This window comes from Coregonus clupeaformis, chromosome 7 (genome assembly GCF_020615455.1).
Source record: "Coregonus clupeaformis isolate EN_2021a chromosome 7, ASM2061545v1, whole genome shotgun sequence".
NCBI classification, from domain to species: Eukaryota; Metazoa; Chordata; class Actinopteri; order Salmoniformes; family Salmonidae; genus Coregonus; species Coregonus clupeaformis.
In genome coordinates, this window is record NC_059198.1 from 64,336,902 (window position 1) to 64,349,983 (window position 13,082).

General features: G+C 44.3%; 1 protein-coding gene across 1 annotated transcript; it reads left to right on the forward strand.

Annotated features, from left to right (window-relative positions):
* The first annotated feature begins 365 nt into the window (after positions 1-365).
* LOC121570290 (GTPase IMAP family member 9-like) lies at positions 366-9,752 on the forward strand. Its single transcript, XM_041881756.1, has 3 exons — positions 366-1,059; positions 8,585-8,819; positions 8,963-9,752. The coding sequence occupies exons 1-3, from the start codon at positions 1,023-1,025 to the stop codon at positions 9,750-9,752; spliced, it is 1,062 nt and encodes a 353-aa protein (XP_041737690.1). The 5' UTR covers positions 366-1,022.
* Positions 9,753-13,082: the final 3,330 nt, after the last annotated feature.

The following is a 13,082-nucleotide window of genomic DNA, read 5'->3' on the forward strand; positions in this document are numbered from 1 at the left end:
GAGATAGAGGGAGAGAAAGGAGGGGTGATGTACAGTATCCATCCAAATCCGTGGGGACAAAGGGAGAGAGAGAGAGAGAGAGAGAGAGAGAGAGAGAGAGGAGAAGGAGAGAGAGAGAGAGAGAGAGAGAGTGAGAAAGAGAGAGAGAGAGTTGCGAGTGAGAGAGAGAGAGAGATGCGAGTGAGATGCGAGTGAGAGAGAGAGAGAGAGTGAGAGAGAGACAGAGAGAGAGAAAGAGAGAGAGCGAGAGAGAGCGAGAGAGAGAGAGAGAGCGCGAGAGAGAGAGAGAGAGAGAGAGCGAGAGAGCGAGAGCGAGAGAGAGAGAGAGAGAGAGAGAGAGAGAGGTACAGTACAGTACAGTATCAGTGGGTTCTGCAGCCAGAGATCCAGTAGTCATCGTGGAAGGCTGGACACCAGAGCCCTGCTAGAGAGGATTTGTGCAGGAGTGTAGGAGTTTAGCTGTGTAGCCGTGAAGGAGTGTAGGAGTTTAGCTGTGTAGCCGTGAAGGAGTGTAGGAGTTTAGCTGTGTAGCCGTGAAGGAGTGTAGGAGTTTAGCTGTGTAGCCGTGAAGGAGTGCAGTAGTTTAGCTGTGTAGCCGTGAAGGAGTGCAGGAGTTTAGCTGTGTAGCCGTGAAGGAGTGTAGGAGTTTAGCTGTGTAGCCGTGAAGGAGTGTAGGAGTTTAGCTGTGTAGCCGTGAAGGAGTGCAGGAGTTTAGCTGTGTAGCCGTGAAGGAGTGCAGGAGTTTAGCTGTGTAGCCGTGAAGGAGTATAGGAGTTTAGCTGTGTAGCCGTGAAGGAGTGTAGGAGTTTAGCTGTGTAGCCGTGAAGAAGTGTAGGAGTTTAGCTGTGTAGCCGTGAAGGAGTGCAGGAGTTTAGCTGTGTAGCCGTGAAAGAGTGCAGGAGTTTAGCTCTGTAGCCGTGAAGGAGTGCAGGAGGGAGTGCATCTCTGCAGAGCTACAACTGGCCTGTGGAAGAGCTGTCCTGGAGTGTTTCTCTGTCTGTACCATTAACAGCCTGGGAGAGATGGACAGTCACAACCACAGCCACAGGAGGCAGGAGGGTGAGTTTGGAACGGAATAATGTATGTATCCTTTTGACTGTCATATAGTAGGCAGTTAATCCAAGGGTGACTTTTCAATGGAATGTATGTATGAACCCTTTTTACTGTGACGCTAGCGTCCTGTCCAGGGGGTGTCCAGGGGGTGTCCAGGGGGTGTCCAGGGGTCCATCAAGCTGCCTCACGTTACAGAAACAGGAGATAAGCTCCTGCCTGCCCTGTGGGCTGTTCTGGCTCGGACAAGGCATCCTTAATTGACCGTAATGCTGCTGTGAGCCGTAAGCATGTTAAATGTCAGGGTACTAACGTGTATAAAAGGTCCATCTTTGACCTAAACACTAACCTATACTTTTGTGTTGTTGGAAACCTATATGGATTGGTTTCTATTTTGGTCTCTGGCTGCGTCCCAAGTGGCACCCTATTCCCTATATCAAATCATATCAAATCAAATTTACATTTTAGTCATTTAGCAGACGCTCTTATCCAGAGCGACTTACAGTTTAGTGAGTGCATACATTTTTCATACTGGCCCCCCTGTGGGAAACGAACCCACAACCCTGGCGTTGCAAGCGCCATGCTCTACCAACTGAGCTACACAAATCAAATTCTATTTGTCACATACACGTATTTAGCAGGTGTAGCGAAATGCTTGTGCTTCTAGCTCCGACAGTGCAGTAATATCTAACAAGTAATATCTAACAATTTCACAAGATATACCTAATACACACAAAACTAGTAAGGAATGGGATTTAAGAATATATACATATATGGACAAGCAATGACAGAGTGGCATGGACTAAGATACAGTAGAATATTATAGAATAGAATGCAGTATATACATATGAGATGAGTAGTGCAAGATACAGTGGGGAGAACAAGTATTTGATACACTGCCGATTTTGCAGGTTTTCCTACTTACAAAGCATGTAGAGGTCTGTAATTTTTATCATAGGTACACTTCAACTGTGAGAGACGAAATCTAAAACAAAAATCCAGAAAATCACATTGTATGATTTTTAAGTAGTTAATTTGCATTTTATTGCATGACATAAGTATTTGATACATCAGAAAAGCAGAACTTAATATTTGGTACAGAAACCTTTGTTTGCAATTACAGAGATCATACGTTTCCTGTACGTCTTGACCAGGTTTGCACACACTGCAGCAGGGATTATGGCCCACTCCTCCATACAGACCTTCTCCAGATCCTTCAGATTTCGGGGCTGTCACTGGGCAATATGGACTTTCAGCTCCCTCCAAAGATTTTCTATTGGGTTCAGGTCTGGAGACTGGCTAGGTCACTCCAGGACCTTGAGATGCTTCTTACGGAGCCACTCCTTAGTTGCCCTGGCTGTGTGTTTCGGGTCGTTGTCATGCTGGAAGACCCAGCCACGACCAATCTTCAATGCTCTTACTGAGGGAAGGAGGCTGTTGGCCAAGATCTCGCGATACATGGCCCCATCCATCCTCCCCTCAATACGGTGCAGTCGTCCTGTCCCCTTTGCAGAAAAGCATCCCCAAAGAATGATGTTTCCACCTCCATGCTTCACGGTTGGGATGGTGTTCTTGGGGTTGTACTCATCCTTCTTCTTCCTCCAAACACGGCGAGTGGAGTTTAGACCAAAAAGCTCTATTTTTGTCTCATCAGACCACATGACCTTCTCCCATTCCTCCTCTGGATCATCCAGATGGTCATTGGCAAACTTCAGACGGGCCTGGACATGCGCTGGCTTGAGCAGGGGGACCTTGCGTGCGCTGCAGGATTTTAATCCATGACGGCGTAGTGTGTTACTAATGGTTTTCTTTGAGACTGTGGTCCCAGCTCTCTTCAGGTCATTGACCAGGTCCTGCCGTGTAGTTCTGGGCTGATCCCTCACCTTCCTCATGATCATTGATGCCCCACGAGATGAGATCTTGCATGGAGCCCCAGACCAAGGGTGATTGACCGTCATCTTGAACTTCTTCCATTTTCTAATAATTGTGCCAACAGTTGTTGCCTTTTCACCAAGCTGCTTGCCTATTGTCCTGTAGCCCATCCCAGCCTTGTGCAGGTCTACAATTTTATCCCTGATGTCCTTACACAGCTCTCTGGTCTTGGCCATTGTGGAGAGGTTGGAGTCTGTTTGATTGAGTGTGTGGACAGGTGTCTTTTATACAGGTAACAAGTTCAAACAGGTGCAGTTAATGCAGGTATTGAGTGGAGAACAGGAGGGCTTCTTAAAGAAAAACTAACAGGTCTGTGAGAGCCGGAATTCTTACTGGTTGGTAGGTGATCAAATACTTATGTCATGCAATCAAATGCAAATTAATTACTTAAAAATCATACAATGTGATTTTCTGGATTTTTGTTTTAGATTCCGTCTCTCACAGTTGAAGTGTACCTAAGATAAAAATTACAGACCTCTACAAGCTTTGTAAGTAGGAAAACCTGCAAAATCGGCAGTGTATCAAATACTTGTTCTCCCCACTGTATGTAAACATTATTAAAGTGACTAGTGTTCCATTTCTTAAAGTGGCCAGTGATTTCAATAGGCAGCAGCAGCCTCTAATGTGCTAGTGATGGCTATTTAACAGTCTGATGGTCTTGAGATAGAAGCAGTTTTTCAGTCTCTCGGTCCTAGCTTTGATGCACCTGTACTGACCTCGCCTTCTGGATGATAGCGGGGTGAACAGGCAGTGGCTCGGGTGGTTGATGTCCTTGATTATCTTTTTGGCCTTCCTGTGACATCGGGTGTTATATATGTCTTGGAGTGCGGGACCTATACAGCATACCTATAAATATACCTGAGCTAAAGGGTAGAGCTGCCGCTTTCAAGGAACGGGACTCTAACCCGGACGCTTATAAGAAATCCCGCTATGACCTCCGACGAACCATCAAACAGGCAAAGAGTCAATACAGGTCTAAGATTGAATCATACTACACTGGCTCTGACGCTCGTCGGATGTGGCAGGGCTTGAAAACTATTACAGACTACAAAGGGAAGCACAGCCGCGAGCTGCCCAGTGACACAAGCCTACCAGACGAGCTAAACCACTTCTATGCTCGCTTCGAGGCAAGCAACACTGAAGCATGCATGAGAGCACCAGCTGTTCCGGACGACTATGTGATCACGCTCTCCGTAGCCGATGTGAGTAAGACTTTTAAGCAGGTCAACATTCACAAGGCCGCAGGGCCAGACGGATTACCAGGACGTGTACCCCGAGCATGTGCTGACCAACTGGCAAGTGTCTTCACTGACATTTTCAACATGTCCCTGACTGAGTCTGTAATACCAACATGTTTCAAGCAGACCAACATAGTCCCCGTGCCCAAGAACTCTAAGATAACCTGCCTAAATGACTACCGACCCGTAGCACTGACGTCTGTAGCCATGAAGTGCTTTGAAAGACTGGTCATGGCTCACATCAACAGCATAATCCCAGAAACCCTAGACCCACTCCAATTTGCATACCGCCCCAACAGATCCACAGATGATGCAATCTCTATCGCACTCCACACTGCCCTTTCCCACCTGGACAAGAGGAACACCTACGTGAGAATGCTATTCATTGACTACAGCTCAGCATTCAACACCATAGTGCCCTCTAAGCTCATCACTAAGCTAAGGATCCTGGGACTAAACACCTCCCTCTGCAACTGGATCCTGGACTTCCTGACGGGCCGCCCCCAGGTGGTAAGGGTAGGTAACAACACATCTGCCACACTGATCCTCAACACGGGGGCCCCTCAGGGGTGCGTGCTCAGTCCCCTCCTGTACTCTCTGTTCACCCATGACTGCATGGCCAGGCACGACTCCAACACCATCATTAAGTTTGCCGACGACACAACAGTGGTAGGCCTGATCACCGACAACGATGAGACAGCCTATAGGGAGGAGGTCAGAGATCTGGCCGTGTGGTGCCAGGACAACAACCTCTCCCTCAACGTGACCAAGACAAAGGAGATGATTGTGGACTACAGGAAAAAAAAGAGGACTGAGCACGCCCCCATTCTCATCGACGGGGCTGTAGTGGAACAGGTTGAGAGCTTCAAGTTCCTTGGTGTCCACATCACCAACGAACTATCATGGTCCAAACACACCAAGACAGTCGTGAAGAGGGCACGACAAAGCCTATTCCCCCTCAGGAGACTAAAAAGATTTGGCATGGGTCCTCAGATCCTCAAAAAATTCTACAGCTGCACCATCGAGAGCATCCTGACTGGTTGCATCACCGCCTGGTATGGCAACTGCTTGGCCTCTGACCGCAAGGCACTACAGAGGGTAGTGCGTACGGCCCAGTACATCACTGGGGCAAAGCTCCCTGCCATCCAGGACCTCTATACCAGGCGGTGTCAGAGGAAGGCCCTCAAAATTGTCAAAGACTCCAGCCACCCTAGTCATAGACTGTTCTCTCTGCTACCGCACGGCAAGCGGTACCGGAGTGCCAAGTCTAGGTCAAAAGACTTCTCAACAGCTTCTACCCCCAAGCCATAAGACTCCTGAACAGCTAATCATGGCTACCCGGACTATTTGCACTGCCCCCCCACCCCATCCTTTTTACGCTGCTGCTACTCTGTTAAGTAAGTATTTATGCATAGTCACTTTAACTCTACCCACATGTACATATTACCTCAACTACCTCAACTAGCCGGTGCCCCCGCACATTGACTCTGCAACGGTACCCCCCTGTATATATAGCCTCCCTACTGTCACTTTATTTTACTGTATATATAGCCTCCCTACTGTCACTTTATTTTACTTCTGCTCTTTTTTTCTCAACACTTTTTTTGTTGTTGTTTTATTCTTACTTTTTTGTTTAAAATAAATGCACTGTTGGTTAAGGGCTGTAAGTAAGCATTTCACTGTAATGTCTGCACCTGTTGTATTCGGCGCATGTGACCAATAAAATTTGATTTGATTTGATTTGATTTGATTTATAATTTATATAATATATATATTTTTATATATACAGTGGGGGAAAAAAGTATTTAGTCAGCCACCAATTGTGCAAGTTCTCCCACTTAAAAAGATGAGAGAGGCCTGTAATTTTCATCATAGGTACACGTCAACTATGACAGACAAAATAAGAAAAAAAATCAAAAAAATCACATTGTAGGATTTTTAATGAATTTATTTTTAAATTATGGTGGAAAATAAGTATTTGGTCAATAACAAAAGTTTCTCAATACTTTGTTATATACCCTTTGTTGGCAATGACACAGGTCAAACGTTTTCTGTAAGTCTTCACAAGGTTTTCACACACTGTTGCTGGTATTTTGGCCCATTCCTCCATGCAGATCTCCTCTAGAGTAGTGATGTTTTGGGGCTGTCGCTGGGCAACACGGACTTTCAACTCCCTCCAAAGATTTTCTATGGGGTTGAGATCTGGAGATTGGCTAGGCCACTCCAGGACCTTGAAATGCTTCTTACGAAGCCACTCCTTCGTTGCCGGGCGGTGTGTTTGGGATCATTGTCATGCTGAAAGACCCAGCCACGTTTCATCTTCAATGCCCTTGCTGATGGAAGGAGGTTTTCACTCAAATTCTCACGATACATGGCCCCATTCATTCTTTCCTTTACACAGATCAGTCGTCCTGGTCCCTTTGCAGAAAAACAGCCCCAAAGCATGATGTTTCCACCCCCATGCTTCACAGTAGGTATGGTGTTCTTTGGATGCAACTCAGCATTCTTTGTCCTCCAAACACGACGAGTTGAGTTTTTACCAAAAAGTTATATTTTGGTTTCATCTGACCATATGACATTCTCCCAATCCTCTTCTGGATCATCCAAATGCACTCTAGCAAACATCAGACGGGCCTGGACATGTACTGGCTTAAGCAGGGGGGACACGTCTGGCACTGCAGGATTTGAGTCCCTGGCGGCGTAGTGTGTTACTGATGGTAGGCTTTGTTACTTTGGTCCCAGCTCTCTGCAGGTCATTCACTAGATCCCCGTGTGGTTCTGGGATTTTTGCTCACTGTTCTTGTGATCATTTTGACCCCACGGGGTGAGATCTTGCGTGGAGCCCCAGATCGAGGGAGATTATCAGTGGTCTTGTATGTCTTCCATTTCCTAATAATTGCTCCCACAGTTGATTTCTTCAAACCAAGCTGCTTACCTATTGCAGATTCAGTCTTCCCAGCCTGGTGCAGGTCTACAATTTTGTTTCTGGTGTCCTTTGACAGCTCTTTGGTCTTGGCCATAGTGGAGTTTGGTGTGTGACTGTTTGAGGTTGTGGACAGGTGTCTTTTATACTGATAACAAGTTCAAACAGGTGCCATTAATACAGGTAACGAGTGGAGGAGCCTCTTAAAGAAGAAGTTACAGGTCTGTGAGAGCCAGAAATCTTGCTTGTTTGTAGGTGACCAAATACTTATTTTCCACCATAATTTGCAAATAAATTCATTAAAAATCCTACAATGTGATTTTCTGGATTTTTTTTCCTCAATTTGTCTGTCATAGTTGACGTGTACCTATGATGAAAATTACAGGCCTCTCTCATCTTTTTAAGTGGGAGAACTTGCACAATTGGTGGCTGACTAAATACTTTTTCCCCCCACTGTATATTAAGGAGAGTAAATTAAAAGGACTAAATGAAAACATTCACTATTTTGGGCTTCTTTGTTTCTTGTAACTTTTTATTTGTAGTACATAAGGTTGAATTATTGTACAGTATTGTTTTGATTCATGATTGTTCTTGTTTGTTGTTCCAGCAGCGTCCACTGATATGTGGTCTGACTGGTCTTTATAGCTGTTACACAGGGTTGGCGTCAATTAGAATGGTCTATTTAACTGTTAAACAGGGTTGGGGTCAATTAGAATGGTCTATTTAACTGTTAAACAGGGTTGGGGTCAATTAGAATGGTCTATTTAACTGTTACACAGGGTTGGGTCAATTAGAATGGTCTATTTAACTGTTAAACAGGGTTGGGGTCAATTAGAATGGTCTATTTAACTGTTAAACAGGGTTGGGGTCAATTAGAATGGTCTATTTAACTGTTAAACAGGGTTGGGGTCAATTAGAATGGAAGGCAGTCAATTCAGGAGGGGATTTTAATTTAAAATAAATACATTTTAACTTTTTTAATAAATAGCTTCTACTTGTCAGTTTATTGATGAGTCATTGAAAATAAATGCCCTTTTTTTTTCATTATTGGATTGTGATGTCAGTTTACTTCCTGAATTAATTGCCTTCAATTCGAATTGACCGCAACCCTGTTGTTAATGATCTAATGGTCTTTATCCAATGAAAAGTGAAAACATATTTTTTGACTTTTTTGTTTCTCAACAAAGAGACCTGATTGTGAAAATATTTGATGAAAGGTGAAAGCGTATTTTGTTGGTCTTTGTTGTCCCGGCAACAGGCACTGATATTTGATCTGATTTACCTTTCCATAGCTGTTGATGATCAAATGATTAGCCTGATGAAAGGTGAACACATCATGATCTTCTCCGGACACTGATATGTGGTTTGACTGATCTTTAACTGACCTTAGTAAACCTTTCTATAGCTGTTAACCATCAAAAGTTATTTGTTGTCCCGGCAGCTCAGTCCACTGATATGGAGTTGCGGATCCTGGTGGTGGGGTCCAGTGGACCGTCTCAGTTCTCTCTGACCAACTCTATCCTGGGGCGGGAGGAGTTCTCCAAGGACGTCACCAGCATCGTCCAGAGCAGGAAGAACCTGGGGGACCTGGCTGGGACGCGTGTCGCTGTGGTCAACGGACCCAACCTCTACGGGAAGCACCTGTCCCGCACTAAGATGAAGACAGAGATGAAGAGGTGGCAAAGATAACGTTGTGCTGTAATTTGATGCTCTTCTGTGTCATGTGTTAACTTATGCATAAGAAGAGGTGACTTTGACTTTAACATTATTTATTTTTGCATGTGATATAACACTGTAAATACATTTTGATTTGATTTAGGTGCAAGTGTCTGTCAGCCCCCGGCCCTCACGCCCTGCTCATGGCCTTTGACCTGGAGCAGATCTGCCCCAACGACGTCAAGACGCCCAAGCTGATGGTGAAGCGTTTCGGTGAAGATGCCCTTTCCCACACCATGGTCCTCCTGGCCTACGAGGGGGACGTAGACATTCTGGCACTGGAGAACCGGGTCAGCACTGACTGGCACATCCGGGCGCTCATCGAGCAGTGCGGCGGGCGCTACCACGTCTTCAACAAGAACTGGAGGGACCGTTCTCGAGACAAGGAGCTCCTCCAGAAGATTGAACGGATGCTGGCGACCTTGGGCGGGCAGCACTACACCAGCCGCTCCTACGGGCAGGCGGAGGAGAGCGTGAGGAAGGAAGAGAGGAAGCTGCTGAAGAAGAGGGCGGCGGAGACAGAGGAGGCATGGAGGGAGCTGGAGCAGCAGTACCGGGGGGAGGCGCTGCGCTGGCAGATGGACGCCTACAACAGCAGCGTGGGAGCAGAGATCAGGGCTAAAGCCGAGATGGACAACGGATGGTTGAGGACGTCGCTCGCCGTAGGGGCGGGGTTGGGGCTGGCAGCGGGGGCCGCCATGGGGATGGCGATGGGGGCGGTGGCGGGTGTGATGGGGATGACGATGGGAGGTGCTCTCGGAGGGCTGATGGGTGGGTCGGCGGGTGGGACGGCCCAGGTAGCGATAGAACACCTGGAGGATAGAGTGGGACCACACGCTACTAACTTCAACACCGTGTTCATCAACCGCTTCTTCAGGCCACCTCGTTCATGACATGGAGGAAGTGTTTATGACTGGAACAAGGATGAAACCAGAGGGTTAGGTACTGAGTGCTGATTGGTGGAATAGCTGTGTCTCAAATTGCACCCTATTATCTACGTAGTGCACTACTTTTAACCAGGATCCTGTGGGGATCTATTTTCTCATAACTGGAGGGATGAATAGTTTAGAAGGATCCATAGAGCATGGTCAAAATTAGTGCACTAGACAATGTCTGTCCTGTTGGCACTGTTGTGCCATTTGTACAAATGGATTGAGGAACCACTTCACTTCTTCCAGAATCCTGTCTATGCTTTTACCCTTTTAGCTTTGTATTAGGCTTCACATCACGGTACTGTATCTTTACTGTATATTAAACAGATAGTCGCTGCCACTAATAGTCATATTGAATAACTAGAACTGTCAGTGATTGTGTGATAGATAGTGTCCCTCTATCCGGCTCAACTATAAACCACTTCTACAAACATGCTGCATTCATGACGGAAACTCGGAACCCAAGAGTGAAAATTAACGTAAGTTATTTGCGTAGAGCTTCCTATTGGTTAATTCTGATACTTTCCAAGTGTGAAACTCAGGTGTCATCTCACTACGAGTTTCCAAGAGCTAGTTACCTAGTTCCGACATGTCATGAATGCAGCAATAGTATGTGTGTGCAAGTTGAGGTAGTATTTTAGGCTTATACTGAAAAGTGGGTAGATCTAGGTTCACTTGAAATAGTCATACTTTACCATGAGGCTATATATTCAGTAGGCTGCTATATGGACAAGTTGAGGCTATATATTCAGTAGGCTGCTATATGGACAAGTTGAGGCTAGTTATTCAGTAGGCTGCTATATGGACAAGTTGAGGCTAGTTATTCAGTAGGATGCTACATGGACAAGTTGAGGCTAGTTATTCAGTAGGCTGCTACATGGACAAGTTGAGGCTAGTTATTCAGTAGGCTGCTACAGTGCCTTCAGAAAGTATTCACACCCCTTGACTTTTTCCAGATTTTGTTACGCTACAAGATAGGATTAAAATGGATTTAATTGTCATTTTTTTGTCAACGATCTACACAAAGTACTCTGTAATGTTAAAGTGGAAGAAAATGTGTAACATTTGTAAAAAATATATATGAAAAAGAAAATACTAATTAATCTTGATTACATAAGTATTCAACCCCCTGAGTCAATATATGTTAGAATCACCTTTGGCAGCTTTTACAGCTGTGAATCTTTCTGGGTAAGTCTCTAAGAGCTTTGCACACCTGGATTGTAGAATATTTGCACATTATTCTTTGTAAAATTATTCACGCTCTGCCAAGTTGGTTGTTGATCATTGCTAGACTGCCATTTTCTAGTCTTGCAATAGATTTTCAAGCCGATTTAAGTCAGAACTGTAACTAGGACACTCAGGAACATTCAATGTCATCTTGGTAAGCAACTCCAGTGTATATTTAGGTTATTGTCCTGCTGAAAGGTGAATTTGTCTCCCAGTGTCTGTCGGAAAGCAAACTGAACCAGGTTTTCCTCTAGGATTTTGCCTGTGCTATTCCGTTTATTTTTATCCTAAAAAACTCCCTAGTCCTTTCCGATGACAAGCATACCCATAACATGATGCAGCCACAACCATGCTTGAAAATATGAAGAGTGGTACTCAGTTATGTGTTGGATTTGCCCCAAACATAACGCTTTTGTATTCAGGACATAAAGTTATTTTCTTTGACACATTTTTTTTAGTTTTACTTTAGTGCCTTATTGCAAACAGGATGCATGTTTTGGAATATTTGTTATTCTGTACAGGCTTCCTTCTTTTCACTCTGTCATTTAGATTAGTATAGTAGAGTAACTACAATGTTGCATGATTTCCAATCCCCCTTATTATCCAATTCCCCCATCCCTACCCTGATGGGAGTAAACTAACAGACAACAATACTTCTAATGTTACTTACAGCAATTGCTCACATCTACAGTACAGTTAAATAATTATACATATATTCCTATTTTCTTCAAGTGCTGGATGTACCCCACAGCGGCCAATCACCATTCATTCTGATCTGAACTCCAACCCTCCCATGTCCACAGATTAACCCATCTTTCCCAGTATAATGCCATTCTGATCTGAACTCCAACCCTCCCATGTCCACAGATTAACCCATCTTTCCCAGTATAATGCCATTCTGATCTGAACTCCAACCCTCCCATGTCCATAGATTAACCCATCTTTCCCAGTATAATGCCACTCTGATCTGAACTCCAACCCTCCCATGTCCACAGATTAACCCATCTTTCACAGTATAATGCCATTTTTCTATTTCCTTTTGCAATACATCCCTCCATTTTACTATGATGCCTTACGAGGGTCCTGAACCTCCCTAAAAATAAATACTTTACCCAAGAGTATAATGATATTTCCCATTGACTGATCGTGGTTTTTCAGAGCCCTTAACAATACAGTTTGCAGGTCCATCTGAAACCTGATATTATGACATAACAACCATTCCTGGACCTGACTCCAAAAGCGAGCCACCGATGGACAGTACCAGAAAATATGTTCTATTGATTCTGTTTCCGTGTGGCAGAGTCTGCACAGGGCTGAATGTTCCATGGCCCATATATTGAGCATTCTTTTTGTAGCAAGTATTTTACTGTATATAATAGCTTCAATTGAAACGAACAGATGTGATGTGTCAATCAATTGTTTTTTTATATGTCAGTTCATAGACCCGATACCAAGGAATTGGGACATCAAAAACCTGTTTCCAACTGACTCAAATTTTATACGGTATTGCTGTCAAACCCTTTCCTGGTAGAGCCATGATTAAATATGAAAACTGCAATATCACTAGATAAATAATCAGGGTACTCTTCCAGTTAATAGATAGGTGTGTCCCTTTCCACGGTTTCAAGATTCTATCCATTTTGCAAAGTTTTCGATAAAAGTTAATAATTGCAAGATCTCTAAACCTTTCCAGGATATGTACATCAAGCACATGGACTTCACCATCCGCCCATTTAATCGGGAAACCTCATGACAATTTAAAGTTTGTATCTTTTAGATACTATATCCGTAATATAGTACATTTATCATAGTTGGGTTTTAGTCCAGAGAAACTGGAGAAATTATCCAGGCCCTCAATGAGGCCCTTCAAGGTTGAAGATTGAGAACTCAAGAGAAAACTTGAATCACCGGCATACATTGATACTATTATCTCTAATCCCTTAATTTTTTGCAACTTAATGTTATCATTAGATCTTAATGTTATCATTAGACAGTTCTACTACAATGTTGTTGATCCATCCTCAGTTTTCTCCTATCACAGCCATTAAACTCTGTAACTGTTTT